General features: G+C 55.7%; 2 protein-coding genes across 3 annotated transcripts; both read right to left on the minus strand.

The window, feature by feature from the left end:
* Nucleotides 1-234: 234 nt before the first annotated feature.
* SH3BP1 (SH3 domain binding protein 1) lies at nt 235-9,595 on the minus strand. Its single transcript, XM_017823397.1, has 18 exons — nt 8,830-9,595; nt 6,997-7,039; nt 6,520-6,624; nt 6,055-6,131; nt 5,661-5,772; nt 5,493-5,569; nt 4,980-5,115; nt 4,294-4,362; nt 3,809-3,899; nt 3,375-3,517; nt 3,168-3,279; nt 2,990-3,071; nt 2,607-2,687; nt 2,369-2,485; nt 1,839-1,930; nt 1,528-1,657; nt 1,244-1,359; nt 235-791 (listed from the first exon to the last, which is right to left on the minus strand). Exons 1-18 carry the CDS (start codon nt 8,889-8,891, stop codon nt 457-459), a joined length of 1,980 nt encoding a protein of 659 aa, XP_017678886.1. The 5' UTR covers nt 8,892-9,595; the 3' UTR covers nt 235-456.
* A 1,378-nt stretch (nt 9,596-10,973) lies between these two features.
* GGA1 (golgi associated, gamma adaptin ear containing, ARF binding protein 1) lies at nt 10,974-21,530 on the minus strand. Of its 2 annotated transcripts, none has more exons than XM_017823396.1 (17): nt 21,465-21,530; nt 20,777-20,861; nt 20,406-20,481; nt 19,712-19,810; nt 18,332-18,455; nt 17,748-17,848; nt 16,710-16,790; nt 16,161-16,298; nt 15,940-16,021; nt 15,620-15,727; nt 15,165-15,320; nt 14,335-14,399; nt 14,015-14,193; nt 13,624-13,907; nt 13,253-13,422; nt 12,897-13,007; nt 10,974-12,725 (listed from the first exon to the last, which is right to left on the minus strand). In XM_017823396.1, the coding sequence occupies exons 4-17, from the start codon at nt 19,793-19,795 to the stop codon at nt 12,615-12,617; spliced, it is 1,794 nt and encodes a 597-aa protein (XP_017678885.1). In that variant the 5' UTR covers nt 19,796-19,810; nt 20,406-20,481; nt 20,777-20,861; nt 21,465-21,530; the 3' UTR covers nt 10,974-12,614. The 2 variants fall into 2 exon arrangements, with proteins under 2 accessions (XP_017678885.1, XP_017678884.1); XM_017823395.1 differs by lacking the exon at nt 21,465-21,530 and adding an exon at nt 21,244-21,292.
* Between the last annotated feature and the right edge of the window lie 232 nt (nt 21,531-21,762).

Genomic DNA, 21,762 nt, shown 5'->3' on the forward strand with positions numbered 1-21,762 from the left:
GCTCAGCCGCCCCTCACAGGACACATGCTCCATATATATATATATATATATACACACACATATCTATTTGTATTTATATATATTTGTCTGTATGTTCTTGGGTGGGGCAACGCGTTTTAAGGCAAAATGGGGCTGGGGTCATGGCTGAGCATCCACAAATGACCCCGCCAGGCCAAGCTGCCCACGCTGGCCCAAAAGCTGCAGGCAGTGCCTGGGCCTGCGATGGAGGAGCTGGGCAGGGAGCTGGGCTCTGGCAGGGACAGGGTGGTGGGGGAAGGTGAAGGCGGGAGAGCAAGGGGAGGCAGGTGGAGCGTGCCAGGTGGTGTCAGCTGAGGGACAAAGGTGGAGGTGCAGGAGTCCCTCAGGCCACCACCCTGGTGTTTCCACAGCACCTGCTGGGGTCCCAGAGGGACGCCAGACCCTGTCTCCCCAGCCTGTGATTCCCCCACGCCCTGCTCAGTTCTCTGTGGGCTGTCCTGCTGGGGCCAATATGGCCAAGGGGCTGCTTTCTCCTGCAGGCAGAGGCTGCCCTTCATCTGTGGTTCCTGGGACACAGTCCATGGCAGCCTTTGTGTCAGCCTCACCAGTGGAAGGCTTGGGGGACAGCGGGACATCTTGGCTGTGACGGGGTGCCGGCTGTGGTGGGAGTGGCGGTGGGACAGAGGGGGCTCGGCTGGGTGCCGTCCGTCGTGGCAGGGCTTTGGGGCTGGCTGCCAGGGCAGGAGCTGTGCTCCGGGACTGGGTCACAGGTGGTGGCAGCATCGTGGGTCGGGCTGGAGCCGGGCGCTTGCCTGAAAAGAAAGCTGGGCTGGGCTGGGGTACCCTCCTCTGGTGTGTCTCCGCAGGGCAGAGGGGGCTGTGGTGCCAGCCATGGGTCAGGCAGGGGGGCTGAGGGCAGACAGATGGACAAACTGTCCCTTGCCCAGCTCCTGTACTGAGACCTAAGTGCACAACAGCTTTTGGGGGTTTTTCCTCTTCCCCTCACAAAGGGCCAGGAGTTTTTACACGTCCTTACAGGGGATGTTCAACCCAACACTGGAGGACATACTGTGTCCATCCCCTGGTCCCACCTCAGCTGGATCTTGGCCATGCTACCCTGGCCAGAGGCTTTACCTCTCATTTGGTGACAGGGACATTCTCAGAGGCCTTTTTTGCAGGGAACAGCAGGATGAAGGCTAAACTACAGGAGGTGGCATTCAGGGGTGTCATTTCCCAAGCACTGTGCCATCTGGGGCACCCTTACCTTTGCGGCTGGTATCTTCAGTCATTGTTGGAGCTGCTGGCCCTGCAACTTCAGGAGGTGGTTTGGTCAGTGCTGGGGATGCCAGCTGGGACTTGGCCTCGGGGTCCCTCAATGTCCTGCGCAGAGAACGAGGCAAGTCAGGCTTTGGTTGGGCATGGCGGTCCTGGCCTCAAGGCCAGGCATCCACCTGCGAGGCTATGGCCCCTGGCCATCCCATGGTGGGATGGGAGGAGAACATAGGGAGAGGTGGGACAGCCAGAGCCCCTAGTTCCCAGCAGACTTACGTCTCTCCATCCGAAAGGGTGGGAGTGCTGGCTGGAGGGAGCTCAGGGGTCAGCTCCTCCACTGGGGCAGCCTTGCTAAGTCCACTATTTGCAGGCAGTGTGAACAATCCTGAGACATTAAAATCTACCTCTGGGTGGAGAGAACGGAGGAGACCCTGTGAGGAAGAACTTGTGGCCCAGAGCAATGACCCCATGGCACGGAGCCAGAGCAGGCCCCTAAATCCCTCTTCCTGGGGATGGAGAAATGTCCCTTTCCCTTCCTCTCCCGTTCACCATGTGCTGTGGCCCACCAAGTGGTGCCTTAGCCCTACCTCCGGGGAAGAGGGTGTCCACGTTCTGGATGAGGGCTTCCACCACACCCTGGATGGAGGAGACTGAGGCCAAGTCCAGTTGCATGGGGTCTCTGAGAGACAGGAATGGGGTAGGCATCAGAAAAGGGGTTTGGGGGGCATTAACCCCAAATGGCTTTTGGTGTTCATTCCTGAGGGGCCAGAGCCTGAAGGGAAGCCAGCCCAGCTGAGGGGAATGGCAGGGTGGGAGATGGGCCTTGTTCCCTGTCTTGAGAACCCTGGTTCGGTGTTGGAGGCCAATGGTGTTGAAAGCCATCCATGTCACAAGTGCTTCAGGTCTCAGCCCTTTCCTCTACTGCTTTGCAGAGCGGCTAAGAGGACACAAGGGACATGCAACTTGGGAACAAACACAGGACTTGAGAATGGAAGAGGTGCAGGTGCTTCAAACCAGCCTGAAGGCTGCTGGATCAGCCTTTCCCATGGCATTTGTATTCAAGGTACCTGAGCTGGGGCTGGGAAACTGCATCCCATCCCTCCAAGCTGGACCTTACCCTGTGCTCTGCTGTGACCACAGCAGGTTTGGGCCCAGCACAATGGCGATGTTGCTGGGAGTCATTTTATTCACCTCCTGGTGTTCAGCCAGCTTGGCTAAAAACTTGATCAGATACCTGCAGGGTGAAAGGAGGGTGAAGGTATAGTAGGCATGGATTTGGGGAAGAAACAGCCACTACCAGTGATTGCTTGCCCTGCTCCTTGCAGGGCTAAGGAAGCCCTGCTTCAGCAAAACACCTCAGATTGTTGTAGCTCTCTTGGGGCAGGCGGCTGCAGGTGTCTCGCAGGCTCTGTACACGGCTGTCAACGTCCTTTAAGCTGCAAGAGAGAAGGAGAAGGAATGGAGAGCTCAGCCTGCTCCCTATGGCAGAGAGAGACACGGTAGGCAAGGAGGAAGGCCAGTGCTGGCCACCCCATGTAGGCCATAGCCCTGGGGATGGAGATGTCCTGCTTTTATTGAGCAGCTAAGGTAGGCATCCATGGAGGAGCTGCGTTTTTATACCCCTGACATGGCAAATGAGGCTGAGCATCCCTGCTTCAAGTGCTGGAAAGGATGGAGGGGGTTGATTGGGGGCTTTTTGAGACCAGCCAGGCATTTCCACCCCAATGTCTGGACTCACCTGGCCACTTTGACCCATTCGTCATAGAGCTCAAAGGTCATCAAAGGCTGGGGCAGCTCCCGCAGGTAGGATTTCAGTGCGCCTGGGAGGGGAGGGGGAGCAGCGGGGGCTGATGGCAGCTGGGGGATGGCAAGGACTGCCCAGTGATGTTCCCCCACCCCGCCTCACTGGCACCCACCAGCCACAGCGTGGGGGTCTGAGTAAAACTCCTCCAGGGCATTGGAGCCACTGGCCAAGCTGCTCTTCAGCTTCCTCAGCACTGACGCACCTGCTGCCAGCCGGAAGAGACCCTGGGATGAGGCAAAGAGGGAAGGGATGCACTTCAAGTTTGAGAGGGGTGCCTTTTGGGGGGGATAGTGGTGAGGGGGTCTGGAGCACTCCCTACCTCTTCCCTCATGCCAGAGGCCAGCAGCATCATGACACAGGCTTCAATGGGCAGTGCGATCTCCCGGCCCAAGCTCTTGAGGTGGGTCTCTAGGGACACACCATAGTACCCTGCCACTGGGGTGTCTGCATTGAAGGAGGGCTCTGGAAGAGGGAGGAGAATGTCAAGAGGGATGGTGGCCACTGGGGCCATCCAGCATCTGGCCATGGCAACATCTCACTCCAGTCCAAACTTAGCTGGCTGGGGGCAGAGACAGGTTAGGCAGCATCCCCAGCTCACCTCAGGCTGCGGTCCCCAACCCACCAGCCAAACATGGGAGAGAGCAGCAGATGTTAGGGAGGGAAAATGGGCCTTTTCCAGTCTTGCTGGCCACACTTATATCCCCCAGGCTCGGCTGCAGCCCTCTCTGGGCTGTGTGGAGAGCCAGCAGGTACCTGACTGTCTGTGGCTTTCCCTTAGCTCTGCCAGAGCTGTGTCCAGAGATTCCAGTGACTGCCGGTGGTACTGGGCCTGGATTTCCAGCAGCTGCCAGACAGGGTATAAACAGACAGCACTCAGTTTGGCACCAGCCCCTCTCCGAGAGACACCCATTACCAGGACATTGTACCCTCATGCAGGCAGGGCAAAGAGGGAGCTGCAAAGGGAACCCACCTGAGGTCCATGGAACTATATCTGTAGTGAGGGATAGAGGGTAAATTGGAGAGGGGGGTCACTGGGACAAGCCACTCTGTTTGCAGTTAGTGCTAGTGGCGGCATTAACCTGCAGTGCCTGGAGCAAGGCCAGCTATAGGCATCTGCTGATGCCTCAGTCTGTTCCTTGTCCTGGGTGGGGGACTTGGTGCGGATGGGGACAAGGCTGGGCTCAGACATACCCCAGGAGATGTTCACACACAAAGGAGAAGTGTGAGAAAGGACTTACTTTGATGAAGTAGCTGGCGTAGCTGTCCTCCTTGGTGGAGAAGTGGTAGAGGTCAGCCATGTACTCATCCTGGGAAGGGAGACACAGGGAAGAGCAATCTTCCATCCCCTCTGGCACCCGAGGAAGAGGAGACCCCTTCATGAAGTCTTTCATCTCATCTGTGAGTTGTCTAGACAGGGTCCCTCAGTGTGGTGGGGATTCCTCCTTGCCTCCACTGCTTTCATTTGGGTAGTGGCAGCAACCTGCCCTATGATCAAGGTCCTGGCACAAGTGGCTCAGGGATAAGAGGTCCCTGCACCTTCAGCTCCAGTGAGCTCATGCTTCTGCCAGACAAGATGCTGGGCGTTTCAGAGAAACAGGGCAGAAGAGGAGTAAGTTGATGTGAAACTTTCCTGCCGCCCAGAGCAGATTCTAGCTCAGCTGGTTCCCAGCCCAAGGAGCTCCCCACTATAGCCCCTGGAGCCTCCTCTAAAGCAGAATCCTTTACTCTTTGAATCCTTTACACTTCTTATTCCCTGGGCCATCTCTCTGTTTCTGCTTGAGGAGCCTGTTTGCTTGCAGAGGGCAGGACACGTTGGCTGGCTGCAACCCATCTCACCATGGGGTCACCTCGGACAAGACTGGTGGAAGGAAGCAGGTCTGCAGCCCTGGAGCTGCCCCGTGGAGGACAGCAGTGACATTCTCACCTTGCATTGTTCCACCTTCCTCTTTACCTCCTCCTCCTCTTCCTTCAAGATCTCCAGTTTGTTGGCAGCAGAAGATGCCCCTGGACCAGCACCAGCTCCAGTGCTGTTACTGGAGCTCTTGGCAGCTTGGTTCAGCCTTTGGGGTGGGAGAGAAGAGGCACATTCATGGCCTCAGTGCCAGGGACGTGGGGTGGGACAGCTGTGCAGACTCCTAGAGAAATCTGGCATGGCACAGGCTGCCACTGGCAAGAGTTGGAATTGGACAATCTCAGTGGCACCAAGCAGCACTGGGGCACTCTGCTGCCTTTGGCAGTGGCACTGCCCTTCTCTCTCGGGCCGTGGAACCAGCTCAGCCCAGAGCAAGGATGCACCTGCAGAGAGGGTCTGGCTGGGTGCTCCCAAAAAGCTGTTGGAAATTCACTCCCCAGGGCAGTCATCTTCCTCTCTCCCCCAACCTGTCAGGGGGCTGTGCTCTGTATGCCCTGGCCATCCAAGCTGCAGTGGGCCCCATACCTGCTCTTGATTGTGTTCCAGTCAGAAATCAACTTCTGGAGAGTCTTCTTGTGCTTCAGGATGATGGGAAGTTCCTCCTAGGGGATAGAGTGGCCAGAGTGAATGGAAGAGGCTTGGGAACACAGGAAGGAGTGGTGGGATGGGAGTTAGAAGGGCAGCCAGGACTACCTCACTGAGCTTGTTGAGTGGCTGCAGGACGTTGTGCTCCAGTGCAATCTCAAACTCAGCCAGGATTTTTGCCAGCGAGCTCTGTATACAGCAGCCCATCTCCAGAGCTTTCCTGTGTGAGGACAGAGGTGAAATGCCTGTGGGCTGGAGCCATGCCCCTCTCTGACCCAACACCCTGATGTAGCCGCACCCATGTGGGACCTTGAGCCAGCCCCTGGCCCTACTCTGCAATGGGAGGCTGAAGGTGCTGGCTGTCCCCTCTCCCACTCCAATGCCAGCGTTTGCTCTTGGGACAGGGTTTGAGCCGTGGGTGCCCCTGACCCAAGACAGTGTCACTGCCAGAGTCTGGCATCTTTTGGGGTCACCCTGGCACTTTTTCCCCACCAGTACTTACCCGAGGCTGGACTCTGTGTCCAGTTCCTTGAAGCTCTCAGCCATCGCCGTGGACAGAGCCATCAAGGGTAGCTTCTTCTGCACAGAGCCAAGGATTTGGGAGAGAAGTGGTGACACCAACTGTGCCTGGCAACACTGTGGTGCTGCTCACCACAGGGCATCAGTGGGTGCCAGAGATTCACAGGGGTTTGGGAAGGGGGATAGACAACCAGGGCTTTGGAGGGTTATTCAATACAAAGACACTGTCTCTCTTTCAGGAGTGTCCCAAGTTAGTGATGGTTGAAAGCGTTGCCCTGCACTGCTCACCCCAGGCTGCTGGTGGTCACTGCTGGCAGTGGGACCTAGGCAGGGTACAGCTTTGGGCCATCCTTCAACAAATCTGGCAAAGCTGGGGCCTGGCATCCCATTTGCTGGTGAGGGACAGAGCTGGGGTGAGCACAGGCTGCAGTGGGAGGACTTTACTCACCACTCTCTTGTCCATCTCAGAGCCGCATTGCCCCTGCAGGCAGGCTTGGAGCCTCTTGGACACACTGTGAGCTGCTCGCTTGGCTGGCTCGATCCTCTGCTCAATCTGGGGCAGAAAGGTGGGACTGGGGAAGCCCTTTCATCAACCATGGGCACTTCAAGGCCATTTCCCCACTACCTAGCTCTGGGTGCAGGTGGCCTGCCTGCTACAGCCCAAAGCATCCCCGGTCCAGGGAAAAGGGAACACAATTCCCGGCCAGGATTCATCCCTCTGTGAGCAGCCTGGGAAGCCCTTTCCAGTGGCAGAAGCCTGCCATTCCCTTAACACCATGGTCCTGAAATCACCCTGCGGCACACAGGCGGATCCCAACCCCATGACTTGGATGTGCTGGCAGGGTGAATGGCAGGCGGGAGTGGGACAGGTTCCCACGCCCAGACACAAGCAGACACACGCCTGCCAGCCCAGCCTATGCCTTACCTGCAGCAAATCTTCTGACAGGAGCTCAGTTGCTTCTTGAGCTCTGCAGAGGAAGGAGAAAGAACCATCAGCAAATGGGGATGACCTCCACAAGCCTCCTTGGAAAGGCAGGTCCTTATGCATCCTACCTGCCTCTCTTTGGGCTCCTGGGAGCAGGAGACTTTGGCTATAGCCTGGACCACGAGACACAATGCTATGGGTAAAACAAGCCCACAGGGACAAGAGCAGCAGAAGCAGGGCAAAGGCAGCCAACCTTGCTGACTGGTGGACAACCCCATCAGACAGAGTTTCCAGTTCAGAGCACCTCAGTAAAAATGCCCAGATGTGGCCTGGGTTTTGGAGATGGAGGCCACAACAGGAGTTGATCCTGACTGCTCACCTCTCCCCTGAAGGTGAATCTACACATCTTTGCAGGCCAGTGCAGCCACTGGCTGAGACCACTTGTGCCAGAGCAAGGATATCCTTGTGGTCAAGCTGGGGTCTGAGACCAACACTAGCCCCTCCAGAAACACCCCCACAAAACCAGCTTTTGCTTGATTTTGCAGCAGGTGTTTGCAGCGAATCTGACAAAGGAAACTTATGGTTTGCATCAAATTCTCAAAAGCAAATTCAAAACCCACCAGCCACTGTGACCCCCACACCTCCCTGATGCCTCTCATACAGGAAGACTTGCTTCAACAGCCTGCTGTCATTGCTATGTCCTGGGAACCCTGTTTGCTTTCCCTCTGCTGCTGCTTTTTCTTCAGTTCATGTTTCTCTCTTTTCACCGCCCACCAAAGCCAATATGGGACAAGGCTGTGGAGGTGCAGGAAATGTGGGTGGTTTGGTTGAAGGCAAGCAAGATCACATGAGGTCGTGGCCCACGGAGGAGAGGCTCTGCAGAGGGTAAAGAACTCTCCTGGACTCCACGAGCTGCCTGTCTCGCATTAAGCAAAAGGGAGGTGCGTCTAACATGGAGATGAGAAATCTTGAGGGAGGAGGGATTGGAAAGGGGGTTATGCTCCCCTCTGGGGAATGCAAGAAGATCAAGAGGCCACCAGGATATAGGAGCTGCTTCTCTGTGGCCGATCTGCTGGGGTGGCTGAATGACCTCTGTGGTCCAGAGGACATGATTGGTCCCGCTCAGCCACCCAGCACTGGGGAACCTGTGGAGGTGGCAGTAAGAAAGAGGGAGTGGGGGGGCCGGGAAGGGAGGGCCCAGCCCTGTAATTTCAGTTCTTGGTTTTGCAAGGGGAAAGCTTTGGAAAGGCAAAGAGAAAAATAAGGAAGCGGGAGATGTAGGATGGGGACAGATGGATTTGTGTTAAGCTGTAAGTCCTCCATAGGTCCTCTGAGGATCCCCAGTCCTCTCCTCAAAGGGCATTTCGGGATGCCCATACTGCTGGGCTGCCTAGAGTCATGAGACACCCCAGACTCAGGGGGGAGGGAAAGCCCCAGCTCCTAACACCCTTCTGGTCACCACACAGCCGAGGACATGTGGCTGGAAGGTCCCTCCCCATTGCCCCATTGCCCCACATCCTGAGGAAGCCAAGATTGGGAAAGCCCTGTTTGCAGGTGGATGCAGCACCTGTGGGCCCTGGGAGAGGTAGTTGGGCTTGGGGATCAAATCACTGCCGTGCGACACCAGCACAGCCTTCCTTCCCACTGCCCCTCAGGTGCCAGGAGGTCACAGCCTCTCAGCTTATGCTGAAGATGCTCTAAAGTCAGGGTTATTTCCCCCTTTTCCCGGGGCCACTGTCACTAGGAAGTCAGTACAGCCCCGGCACAAACCCTCCAGAACCCATGTCCCTCTCCCTCTCAGCCCTCTGGTACAGGCAGTGCAGAAATCCTTACCGGGTGGCGATGTTGGGATGGGAGAGCTGCTGCCGCATTCGATTAAACTGTCTTTTCATCATCTTGAGAGCTGAGAGGAGACCAGGAGAGCCACTCTGCTTGACTGTACCTGCTCAGCACCCCTCAGTAATGCTTGGCATTGGATGCCGGCAGCCCCTCGGCTCCCAGGAGCTGCTTTGCTCTTTGCTTTTTCCTGAGGACCTTTCCCTCCTTACTCCTCTTCTTCCTCCTTTCCTCGTTCCCCCTTTTTCAGTTTCCCCAGCTGGTCCCCTCCCTAGTCTCTCTCTGGGGATGCCCTGCCTGCTTTCTTTTCTCCTCCCTTGAACTCCCCTCTCTTGCTCCTTCTCTTTTTCTGAGCTTCCTTCTTCCTCCGTCCGCCCCTCTGCCGCAGATCAGGTAAGAGCAGTTCAGGGCTCCTGCTCCGTTCTGTGTTCCTGTCACCACCCCACAAGTAAAAATAACTTCAGCCAAGCCTTAAAGGGGAAATATTATTACAGCATACACAAAACAAGGCAGGACAAGCACATGCCACTGCCGAGCCCAAGCGAAGAGCCCACGCTCTCTTTCTTGCTCTCTGTCTCAGCTGGAGTGGTTCCCCCCCTTTCCTTGCCCACCACCAGCTGTGCCGCGGGGCAGCCCTTGCCGGTGCCAGCTGGCTGTGTGGTTCACTGGGTGCCTGGTGTACTCCCTGCCCTACCTGGTCAGCCACACTCTGCCAACACTCCTCAGGCACCTTTCCCTGCTCATGGGTGCTCCATCCTCTTCCCCTGTGACGTATCCCCCCTGTCATTGCAAAAGCAGGAGAAGCAGCAAAGCCACCTGTGCAACCCCTCCTGCGCCCCTCACCCTGCTTTCCCTCCCTGCCTTCGCTGAGGCTTTCCGGAACCACTGCAAAGCTGTGGCAAACGGCAGTTGCCTTGTGTTTTGGGGAGGCCCCTTCCTCCCCGCTCCCCCTCCGCCAGCAGAGCTCCTCCGAGCAGGGCGGGTGGGCCCAGTGCAGAGCAGCAGCACTTGCACAGTTGCACGGGGACCACAACCTCCCTGTTCTCAGGCTCGGGTGTTTCCTGCTCTCTGCAGAGCTGCAACAATGTTCGCACTTTTTTTTTTCCTTTTTCTAAAAGCATCCCCCTCACACCACCATGACCTTTGGCCCTGGCTCTATGAAATGTAAACCTCACTTGCACCTAGGACTTTCCTCCTCCTACTCTTAAGAGAGAGGAGAGGTTGCTGTTGGCTGGGTTACATGGCTGGCAAAGGAAGTAGCAAACAAAGCCCAAATGAGAAGCGGTTTGCTTGTGGGCAGAACAGGCAAGCAGAAAAGGAAAAAGAGGCAGAAGGGCCACTCTGCCTGTGCCTCAAAGCCTAAGGAGCAGTAATTTGTGGGCTGCTGGGCTGTGTTTTTTGTTAAGAGTCAAGTCTCCAGTGAGTGTATGGCAAAGTGGCACTGGCAGCTGTTTTCAAGCAGGTACGGGGTGAGGGAGCACCACTCTCCCTGCCCAAAACACCAGGCTGCTCTAAACCTGTGGCAGAGCACATCTGATCCCCTGATCCACTCCAGCACCTATCGCAAAGATGCAGCAAAGCCCTGCTCAGATCCTCCCTGGCTGCCTCAGTCGGTGGCCAGGCCCTTCCCTGCAGTGTCAGAGACCCACTCCCAGCCTCAGGCTGCTGTTTGCCAGAGCAGATCCCCCTCTTTGCACCCCTGGAACTCCTTCCAAGAGGCAGCCTGGGGGAAGAGGAGGAAGTGCTGCTACCATCAGTGGTAAAGCTGCAAAAGTCATGTGGGGCATAGGATCAAGGTCAACCCCTGCTTCCCATGGGCTGTGGGGCACAGACCCTTGCCAACCGCCTCTCAGTGGGGAGGGAAGTAAGCAGCACCCAGTTTGCAGCTTAGAAGTGATTGTTCTCAGAAAAGGAATTGAGAACTGCTGGGGGAATTCCACCATCCCAGCTCCCCGCTCACAGGATTGGGGAAATCACTGCGGCAAGGCTCTCCCTAGGTGACGGTGGGATGAACTACAGGATTGCAGGGGCAGGATCTGAGCTGGAAAGGACCCTGGGCAGGGTGCAATATAGTTCCTCAGAGGTTAGGGAAGGTGAGGTGTGAGAATGTATTCCTTGGGTCAAAAGGCAGAGGGACAGGATCAGGAAAGAACTCTTTATTTCCCATAAATACAGCTGATTCTTCGCGCCGGGCGTCTAATTTTAAATGTTTGTTTTCTTCCATTTACAGAATTCTGCACTGAAAATATATACAAGTCTATTCAAGAACCAAACAAGATCTGCAAGGAAAAAACCCATACAAAACCCTTAACAGACCAGAAAGGGAAGTAAGACACAGCAGAACCCCAGCACAAAGACCTTGCTTCCCCTTGTCCTCTACTGCCTACTGTGCCCAGCTTTGAGACACATCACCTTTGCTGCCCCGAGCCAAGAGTGCAAGGCACTCCACTTGTCTCCACCTCACAGAAGCCTCCTTCTGGCTCTGACAAGCCAACACAGGGCACAGCTTGCCTCTGTTTTCTATGCTCAGGCCCTCTCAAAACCAGCTTAGACATGGGAAGCAGCTCCCGTGGTCTCAAGTCCCATGAGGAATCAGGATTGCTTGGGATGTGCCATTCCCCAGTCTCCTCCGTGCCTGCAGATCCCCGCTCTTGTGTCACAGTGATTAGGTGGCTGGAGTTAGCCCCCTCCCTGCCACAGGGAGCCAGGCCTGCCCTCAGCTGTGGGCAAAGGTGAGCAAGGCACAGCTGAACCCCCCCCGTACGCCCCTGTGAAGAGCTTAGTGGTGATGGGCTGGGCTCCCGTCTCTCCCTGGCTCCCAGCCCATCACCTACCCCACTGGGAGAAGACACTGAAGAGCTGAGAAAGCTCCCCACACCTCCAAGCTCTCCAGTCCAGCCAAAGTGGAGGAAGACTAAGTGCTGCTTCCTCTCCCCATCTGTCAGGAGGTTGCAAGGAGACTACCCCTATTGTGTGCCCCTCTCCAGCCCCCGTTCTTAAAGTTGTTATGATAGATAAAATGTGGGAAGAGTGCGGGCCATCCCGCTGTGGGGGTTCAGAACTCCAGCTGAAAGGGGCTGGGAAGGCACAGAGCAAGCCCTTCCCAGCCCCGAGGGTCCCACCCTGGGGCTCACCTCCCACAAGCAGCTCTCTAAGCAGCTAAGACAGAGAGATGTGATGATCACTCTCCCTGGCCCCCCCAAAGCAAGGGCAGCTGCCTGCTCTCTGGTGCTGGAGAGATACCTAGCCTCTGTCCAGCCTTGTTCCATACCAGTGTGATCCCAACAGACAGGGAAACACTGGGGCCCAGCTCCAAGGAGGGGAGAAGGGGGGACAAGAGGGAGCACCATAGAGCACGAAGTAGCTGAAAAGCTGGGAAGTGCAGAGGGAGCAGAAAAGGATCTTCCTTTGCTAGCCCTTGCCCTGGGCTGAGGCTGTTAAAGCTCCCTGTCCTTGTTCCCCACTGCACCTAGAGCAGGAAAGCAGGGTTAGAAGAGAAGCTGGACAGACTGGGGAGGGAGTGTCATCTTCGGAAGAGCAGGGAAGGCAACTGTTCACACACACGAAGCTTTCCAGTCTGCTCCTAGTCTTGTGGGATGAACATCTCCTGGCATCTCTGCTCTCCTCCTCGAGGCACACTCCCTCGGGTCCTCGCCTGACTGCCTGGAGAACAGAGCATGAGGAGCAGCCCCCCACCCACCCTCCCATCTCCTCAGGCTGCTCCAGCCCTGCAGGGTTGGCTTCCCGAGGAATCTGCAGTGTAGTGCCTGCAACATGTGGCTCTAGAGGTTTCCCCAGGACTCTGGTGGGGGAAACTGGTCCACATCCCCAATTTCATTGTAGGTTTGCTCTCCCATGGTGAAGGTCAGCTTGTACCGTAGCCTCACTTTTTCCTGGAGATGGAGGAGAAAGGATAAGCAGTTAGAAGGAGGGGAAGAAAGGCATGAGGCACAAACCATTTATGTCTCTCAGACAATGCTGAGAGGGAATGGGGACAGGGTAAGGAGGCTTTGCCTAGGCACCAAAACCAGCCTCTGCTCGTGCCCCAGGGATGATGCCATTACCTTCTGTGGGTTAGCGAGCAGCAGGACTTGGGTGATGGCACTGGGGTGGACAATGGGATTGAACGCTGGTAGCTCCGTGCCTGAGGGAGGCTGTAGCTTCACCTTCATTACCTAGGGAGAGAGAAGAGCATCCCACACTCCTGAGTGACTTGGCAGCTAGAAGCTCTGCTCCTGTACTTGGGGAGCTTCCACTGTCTAGTCAAAGAGAAAAACATTGTGCCGGTTCCCGCTAATCTGAAGGCAACACAACTTGCTCCCATGCCCACAGAGCTCTCTCAACCCACCCTGCTTTTCCTGCAGAAGTAGAATCACACTCTTGCTCAGTCTGGGGACCTCAGCCCCAGCAGTTCCCTCACCTTGGGGACGGCAGACTGAAAGACAATGTTGCGGATGGGCTGCGGGGCCGTGCTGAGCATAGAAATCACCACCACAAGCACATCAGGCCTCTCGGGCAGGGCATCCTTAGCAAAGTGGAAGAGGACGCGGAAGCCATGTTGATCATACACTGTCACAGGGAGAATGCTGCCTGTGGGAAAGGCAGGGACAGGCAGCAGTCAGCCAGGAGGGAATTGGCCTCATCACCCAAACTCCATGCAAGTGACAGAGACAGCATTCCTCCTCAAACTCCACAAAATCCAACAAGCAAGAAGTTTCTTCACGTTCTTCCCCTCCATGTGTGCAGTGTTTGTTCCCCCCATGCCTGCCCCCCTCTTTGTCCCCAGCTCACTGGGTTTGATTGACTCCAGAGGCACAGTGATGTTGGCCAGCGAGATCTCCTGGGGCAGCGCAGTGGCAGGAGGCCGTGGTGGCACTGCAGTACTTCCTGCTGGTGTGGTGGCAGCTTTTGGAAGTGTAGCAGGGGCAGGCAGCTCTGAGGTCAGGGGCAGTGTGGGGTTAGGGGAAACACTCTGGAGCACAGGTGGAGTGCTGGGATTGTGGGCTGTGGTGCCAGAGCTGCTCCTGTTCTGCAGATCCCTCAGGGTGAGCCGAGGGGGTGGCTGCTGCTTCTCCCTGTAGGGAAAGAGCAAGGAGTGGAACAGGGCATTGAAGTGCTGTGTCCAGCACCCCATAACGGGAAAAGATGGGGAGAGATGCGAGATTGCACTGCCCCTGCTTACCATCGCACTTGTTGAGACTCTGGAGGCAAAGACTGCTGCAGCAGAGTCTTGCCCAGGAGGTCCAGGTCATCCAGGCCACTGCCGCTAGGAGAAGGTTTGGGGGAGGATGCACCGGCATCTGCTTTGACTGGTGGTGTTGCTGTGATAGGGGTGATACCGAGCTCATTGCTATCTGATGACTGTAAAAAGAATGCACAGGAGAGCCCTCAAAGCACGGTTGCATTTCAGCACCAACCATCAGATCTGGGATCCTTCCCTACTTCTTCATTTATTGCTTTTACTACCCTCCCCACCCTCTGTCATGGCTCCCAGCGCATTACCTGGAAGCTGTTCCAGCCACTGGTGTCACTGGCCTGGGCAGCATGTGGTGCTGGGTCATTCAGGCCTGCCAGGAGTAAAAGCAAACATGAAGCTTAGCTATCAAGTGGGTAAGAGCAATAAACGTGGCCTGAATAAGAGAGACAAAGCAGGGCAGAACCACCAACGTGGTCTCCATCTCTGGCCCCCACCCTTGCATGGGGGAGAGCCTGGAAGGTGATAGCAGTTTTTTCTGTCCAGAGATCCTCATTTGCAGTCTAGTTCTCACTGCAATTGGCAGAAAAGTGAATACTACTGGGCTGACAAGTCTGTCTGACCATGTTGTCTACTTCATGCTGTTGTACTCAAAACACTTGTCTTAGCAAACAGACACCTTGTTGGGCAAAGAAGGACTCTAAAGCCTTCTAGGATTGGGTCCTCACAAGATTTCCATGTGAACAGTTCTGGAAGTCCCATGCATCTGTTGTCAGCTCATGACTTCAACACCAAGCAGTAAACATGAGGAGCTGAGGGTGACCCACCCTTGTGATCCCATCTGGGGATGGCCATTGCATCATGCTTGATTTACCTGCCAGGTCAGTTTTCCCAGAGCAAATCAGTGGGGGCATCCCTGCAGGCTCTCTCTGACTAGCTAGGAAAACACCTTGGGACTGAAGTTCAGAATCATAGCAGGGTCTTTCCCTCATGCTAAATGACAGACATCTCTTTGTCTTTCATTATTCCCCTCTCCCAGAGCTCTTTCTTATTAATGTTGCTGCCACAAGAAGAACCACCCATACAGACTATCCAGAGTCAAGGAGAGAATAAAGAGCTTTTGCTCTGGATTTCTCACCTAAAGACATGAGTTCATCATCCAGCAAGGAGACAGAGCCAGCCTGGTCAGGCATGGGGACTGCTGAGCCACCTGAAACGGTGGGCAAGGCTGGGTAGGAAGGGCATGTTGCTGGAAGCTCCAGGCCAGACAGATCCAGAAGCGCTGAGGTGCTGCCTGCAAAAAAAAAGAAGCTGAGAATCAAAAACTTTACCCAGTCCTTATACAGTGTGCTGAGGCCAGTTCCCATCCTTCCACACACCTGGGAGAGGGAGAATGCCCTGCTCTCCCTTCCAGTTCCCTCTCTTCATGCATCAGTCACCCTCACATGCTGTTTTCTCATCTCACCAGCCCCACTCTGACCTGCTGCAGGTTTCACCTTTCCACTGCTCTCAATCTCCTCTTACACTGCAGGAAACCAGCAACAGGGTCTCTCTGCTTGATGTTCCTGTCCCCAGTTCCCCAAGTCTCCTCACCTCGAAGGGGACCAGCCACTGTCTCCCCATTGATCTCTTCTCCCCGTACAAGCTGCTTGTAGAGATTGATCACCTGTGTTAGATTGTCATTGGCTTGCAGGATCTCCGCTGAAATGGAATAGGTGGGAACTAAGTTTGAAAACAGTCAAGAGAGTGACTTTTATACCCTGATTCTGTCTGTTCTGTCAAAGCAAGGCCCAAGGAGCTGCAACAACCCATTGCAGAGAGGGTGTTTGCCATTGTTGCTGCAGAATGCACCAGGGTACACTGACACCTCCGCGGCAGTCTCAGCAGGAATGAGAAAGGCCAGATTTGTTTACCCAGAGCTTCATCATTGTCTTCTGTGTCACTGGCAAGGCGGAAGAGCATGGGCCTCATGCGCTCACAGCGCTGATACAGCTCCTGGACGAGAGGAGAAAGGGATGCTGAGGTAAGCAGCAGGACGCTCAGCTGGGGCTACAAAATAGGCAGGAGGACAGGGGGATAAGGGTCACCCATTTCTGCTATGCCCAGGGAGGATGCTGGGATGACCTTCCCTCACCTTCATTAGGTCCTCATTGCTTTCTGTTGTCTCCCCCTTGCTGTAGTTTGTCACCATCTCTGTCAGCAGCTTCACATTGTTGTTCACCTCCTCAATGGCATTCACTCTCTTGGAGATCTTCTCCATGCGCTTCTGGTCCTGGAAGGGAAGCACATGGGGAAGGATGTCCTTGCTCTTGCCTATAACTTGGAGAGGAAGCCAGTCAACCACCAACTCCCTGGTCTAAGGCACAGCAATACTGCCCTCAAAACAGCTCCCACTCCACTGAAAAACTCCAGGTTATCTCTGGGTCATAACTTGCCAAACAGAAGGAGCTGCTGCAGATCTAGTGCTGCAACAGGGCTTGGGCCACAGAATGCACCCAGAGCCGTTCCTCCAAGAAGCCAAGGGATGGCAGAAACCACACATGGACTCTTTAGCAGCTGCTACAGCAAAATTCTGGGCAGAAGCTCTGTATGTCTGCATGAGGTCATAGAGCCACTGCTCCTTTAGTGCCAACCATCACGACCCAGACCATGTTCCCCCAGCTTCCCTCTTTCCCAGCCACACCTCCTGAACCATCTCCTTGATGAGCTTGTTGGCAGCCCGGAGGTCCTCAGGATGGGAACTTTTCAAGAGCCGAGCCAGTGTCTGCAAAAGAGAAGGTACCTCTGAGCCCAAGCTGAGGGGCGGCAGCCAGAGTCACTCTTGCTACACTAGAGCCAGTAGTTCCCCCTGCCCCAAACCTGTATCTGGCAGAAGCAGTGGACAATGCCAGCTGTTTAGAAAGCCCAGCCACAGGAGCTATCAGAGACCAGGGAGAGAAGAAATAAAACTGCCCTTCCTTTTCCCATTATGGTTCTGTTTATGTGAGATAGGTCTTTCCCTGAAGATTCCCTGCATTCAAACCCTGCTCCTACCTGCCTGTTACCCACCACAGAAAATCTAGAGTGCAGCAGCACTAGCACTGGGACAGAGAAAGCCTGGTTTGTGCAAGAATTACCATGGGATTGCAATGGACTCAGACCTCTTAACATGCCTCTTTGCAGGTGCAATTGGTGAAGAGGGAGAGCTCCCACCTTCTCTCCCTCTCCACAGTCAGTGAACAGTCCCACTGGCCACCTATAAATCCTCATCTGCAGACTCTGATCCATGGAGGCAAAAGGTGTCACCTGCAGCAAACTGGCTGCAGAACTAGACTCAGAGGAGCTCAATACTTGTTTAAATGTATCAGCACTGATAATGCAGAAGTTTGCCTGACACAATTCCAATGGAAAGACAACAAAGGATGAGTCCAGGAGGGTATAAGTAGTTAGGCAATAAGCAGATTGCAGTGCTGGGGTGGGGAAGAGATAACACCAGTAGCATCTGGGGCTGGATTTAGACCTTGTGGCCAGGTAACTCAGCTAAGTCAAAGGTCAAACAGACCCACATGCCCCACCTCTGTCCATTTCCTTTGTCATGATTTTGGAGCAGTCCCTCAGCATTCCTGTGATGCAATTTTCTGAAGGAGAGCATGTGGAACAGGGGCCTCCACATTAGGGGGACATGAGATACTGGAGCAGGAGGATATTGCCTGCTGTCCCTCTCCTTGCACAGAGCCCTCACCTTGGATTTTTCTTCATCATCAAAGATGATGTTCTTGGGCCGAGGGGGTGGCGGTGGAAAAGGAGCATCATCGGGCAGTTTTGGGTCACACTTCACAATTCCTACAGTAGACACCAAAGCAGAGATCAGCAAAATTCACCCATTTGGGGATGGCACCGCCACCCAGGTCTTCTTTCCCTAGTGGCCCACCAAATCCAGCTGGGACTGACGGTGTGTGGGTTTGCTCCTGTTACCCAAGACCCTGGATAGTGTTTTCACAAGAACTCCCCATAAATATCCTCTCTTAGAAAATTCCGGCATCTACTGCCAAAGCACTCGTAGCCCTTCAGCCCCAGACCTTTCCAGGGCCCCATCTCCCACAGAAGCAAGCAGATATGTCCTCCCACCCAGCAACTTGGACCACCAGCAACTCCCTCTGCCCAGCTAGGAGCCCCAAGACACCCAGTCCTTCTCCTGACCCTAGTGCTGAGCCAGACTGATGGATGTCGTGGGTCTGGGCACAGGGAAGGGAGAGCTCATTTCAGATTCTGTCCAGACAAAAAACAAGGGAGGGCAAACCATCCATCCACCTTCCCCTTCCAGACCTTGTTTCTTCAGCATCTGGTAGGCTTCTGAGATCTTCACCTCGTGGGGCAGCCCTAGTGTCCAGCTGTACATCAGCTCCAGGATCTTTGACTTCACTTTTTCTGGTGTCCGGCTGCCAAGATACTAGAGGAACAGAAAAGAGGTGGCTTTAAGCTGATCTGAGCCATTGCAAGCTTGGCCTGTTCCTCTCCTCTCACTCCCCAGGAGAAGTGAGACTATTTCCAACAGCACAAGGAGGAGGAAAGAGGAAGCAAGCAAGGAAGCTCATGAGGGCCTTGCTGTGCCTGGTTTCCACAACAGGAAAACAATAGGTGTGAGAACTGCTGTAGCAGCAGCCCCTTAGCAACACACAGAGATAGGTGGGAAGGCTCAGGCAGGTCTCTGTCCCCTCCTTGTGAAGAAAAGGGTCCTGCCAACAGATGCTGCTCAGCAAGGGAGCCCTCGAGAACAGGGGACAGCAAGGCTGGGAGAGGAAGGACTGTGGTTAATGGTCTCCGAGGCAGGGCCCAGTGTCTGGCATCCTTTAGAGCAAGGTGAGCCCCAGATGACCAGTACACAGTAGGGAGATATCCAAATGCTACAGCTCTCCTCCTGCCATGCAATCATCCTTCACCCTTCCCCTGTGGGTCTGCTGGGAATTCTGGTAGTAGAAACAGTGCATGTGCCACCAGAGTCTAGTGGCTTAAGGCAGAGGACATGCTCTAGGGTGCCAAGCAAGAGGACTTTAGGATGCTGCTGTCACTGTTCCTGGTTATTCATCACTGCAGATCACAAGCTGTGACTGGCAGACAAATGTTTTCCTTAGTCATAGTCTTTGTTCCGTTAACCCTACACTTGCTGGTGTTCACTGTCTTGATTGAATAGGGGAGCACACACAGCTTGTTCTGCTGCAGGAACAGCAGCATCAGCAGAGGAGCAGGTAATGACTTGGTCCTTCAGATGGACTCGCCAGAACACCACTGACCAGGCCTGGGCTTGTCCTCCCTGAGTGTCTCAATCAGGTTGGGACACCCCAGAGAGACATGGTCAGATGTCAGAGCTGGGGGAGGTTCCCGAGCACATGCAGCACAGAGCCCAACAGCAATGCAGAGAAGGTGACTCCAGGCCCACACGTGAGCTCAGCTGTCTCACAAGTGCTGGCTGCATCACGTCTAGCTGGCCCTCAGCTTCCTACATCAACAATCAGCCTGGAACAGAGGGGTGAAAACTCACCTTCCAACCAGGAAACTCAGCAGGGAACAAGGACTAGATCTCATACTCACACTGTCCTGTTTTCCCTACATTCCAGTGGCTGTCTGGCCTTTCTTCTCAGCCACCACTTTTTCCCAAAGCCCTCCTGTCACCAGGAGTCCTCTCTAGCATGATGCCCTGAGACCCACCTTGGGTGACACCACCTTGATGAGCTCATTGAGGAAGCGGAACTTGCCCACCTCGTCATGGAAGCGTTTGCCACAGCTCTTCATGCAAGACTCCAGCACCTGAGGAGAGGGGACAGGTGAGTCCCAGCATGGGGACAGCAGCAGGATCAGGAGGCAGCTCCCTCTTCCTTCTCCTTCACCAGGTGTGGGACCCGTGGCTCCTGTCACAGCAGCAGAAGAACATCCCCTTCCCCCCATCCCAGGGTAGTCAAGCACCCTCCCACAAAGAAACAAGATTTTCCTCTTTGGAGCCAGTTTTTGCAGACATGGCTCAACAGCCCATGGAAAGGGCTACCCTTAGAGAAGTCATACCAGGGTTTCACAGTGTGGATCCACAATATGATTAAGAATCATAGAATCATTTGGTTCGAAAAGATCATCAAGATCATGGAGTCCAACCATTAACCCAGCACTGCCAAGACCACCATAACAAAACCCAAAAAGCTTCCTATCAACAGGATACAATCTTAAGAAGTAACCAAGTAACCTCTCCTGACTTGTGAAACCACCTTTGCTCCCTCTCCCACCCAAGGGCCCAGGTGCTCCAGGGCTTTCTTAGAGGGAATTCAAAGCCTCCCATACTTCTCCAGTAAAGCTGGAGCATCTCTAGGCCCTGCCCCTCCATCTAGTTCTACAAGCCTGCAGATGCCCTTACCGTGAGGGCCTGGATAGCTTCCCATTCTTGCGGAGACTGGATCTTGTGGGCAAGAAGTCGGGTGGCAAGTGGAGGACTGGAAGGAGTGAGGGGAAAAAAAAAGCTAGGCGGTTATTGATGAAAACCCTGGTCCCTGTCTTCCTGTCTGGGAATCCAGGGGTGAAAAGCATGTCGCAAGTTGAAGACACTGATAAGGCACCAAGACACCTCAAAACCTGGGGAGTACCTTCCATTAGTGGACCAGGACCGCCCCCACCTACCCTTACCTTGAGGGCCTTTGTGCCTATTCAGCTCTTGGGACAATCCCACTGGATTTTACTGTGCGAGGGATCACAACTAGGCCTGTGACCTGGAAAGGACGAAGCACTTACCCCTCCAGCTCCTTATTGAGCTGCTCGCAGAACGCATTGATACCATCCCAGTCCAGGTCCTTGTTCAAGGGGTTTGTTGCTTTGTCTGCAGACAGGAGGAAGGGACGGTAAGAAAAATCTCCCCAGGCCAGGGGCAACGTCGATCCCACTCCCTCCCTGCCAGCTCCACCAGGTGCAGTGGCGGGGGATGGTGAGGGAGGAGAAACGCGCCGATGTGCACTCGCCCCTTCCCTGCCCTGTGCACAAACTCTCGCCCCCTCCTCCCCGATGACCCCCACGCACCCGCCCGCCCCGGGCTCACCGCAGCCCCCGGGTGCGCCCACACCCACCCCTCGCGTCGGGCCCCGCACCTGCCCGGAGCCGTGCCCTCCACACCCCGCTACGCGCGACCCCCGCCGCCCCCTCCCTCACAGCCCCCCCGCCGGCCGCGCCAGAGGAAGCGGCGGGGCGGTCGCGACCGCACTCACTGATGCGCGCCTCCAGCGTCTCGGGCTCCATGTCGGGGGGCCGCGGCTGCTCAGCGGGGCAGCGCCGCTCCGCCGCCCTCCCGCCGGGCCCGGCGCGGCCGCGCCATGGAGGGCCCCGATCCCTCTGGCCACTGACACCCGGAAGTCAGCGGCCCAGAGCGTCGCCCCGCCGCCAGCGCGCCCCCTGCCGGTGCGCGCCCCCACTCCACCATGGAGCTCACCCGCGCGGGGAAAGGAAAGGCGCGGGACGGGAAAGGAAGCGGAAGGGCCTCCCGGAGAAGGGCACGGAGGGCAGGCGAGCGCGGGGCGGGGCGCCGGAAAGCGGCCGCCGCGCGGAAACCACTGGGCCGACCCTCCCCGGAACAACCCGCATACTGGCAGGTGAAGCCACTTCCGGCAAAAAGACCGGGCACTTCCGGCTGGCGGCGCGCGGCGTCCTTTCAAAGGACACGGGCTCGCCGGATGCGGCGCATGCGCAGTGCGCCCCCGCCCCGGAGATGGAGGGAGACCAGGTGCCGG

This window comes from Lepidothrix coronata, unplaced genomic scaffold, assembly GCF_001604755.1.
Source record: "Lepidothrix coronata isolate B3197 unplaced genomic scaffold, Lepidothrix_coronata-1.0 Scaffold102, whole genome shotgun sequence".
Classification (NCBI taxonomy): Eukaryota; Metazoa; Chordata; class Aves; order Passeriformes; family Pipridae; genus Lepidothrix; species Lepidothrix coronata.

Excerpts from the sequence above, each read along its gene's own strand:
- SH3BP1 (XM_017823397.1), bottom strand. The coding sequence starts at position 8,891 with ATGATGAAAAGACAGTTTAATCGAATGCGGCAGCAGCTCTCCCATCCC. Across the intron at positions 3,900-4,293 it reads ACGCCAGCTACTTCATCAAA|CTGCTGGAAATCCAGGCCCA; the intron begins GTAAGTCCTTTC and ends CCTGTCTGGCAG. Across the intron at positions 3,072-3,167 it reads AGACCCCCACGCTGTGGCTG|GCGCACTGAAATCCTACCTG; the intron begins GTGGGTGCCAGT and ends CTCCCCTCCCAG.
- GGA1 (XM_017823395.1), bottom strand. The coding sequence starts at position 21,274 with ATGGAGCCCGAGACGCTGGAGGCGCGCATCA. Across the intron at positions 15,728-15,939 it reads AGACAATGATGAAGCTCTGG|CGGAGATCCTGCAAGCCAAT; the intron begins GTAAACAAATCT and ends ATTCCATTTCAG. Across the intron at positions 14,400-15,164 it reads TGATGAACTCATGTCTTTAG|GCCTGAATGACCCAGCACCA; the intron begins GTGAGAAATCCA and ends TACTCCTGGCAG.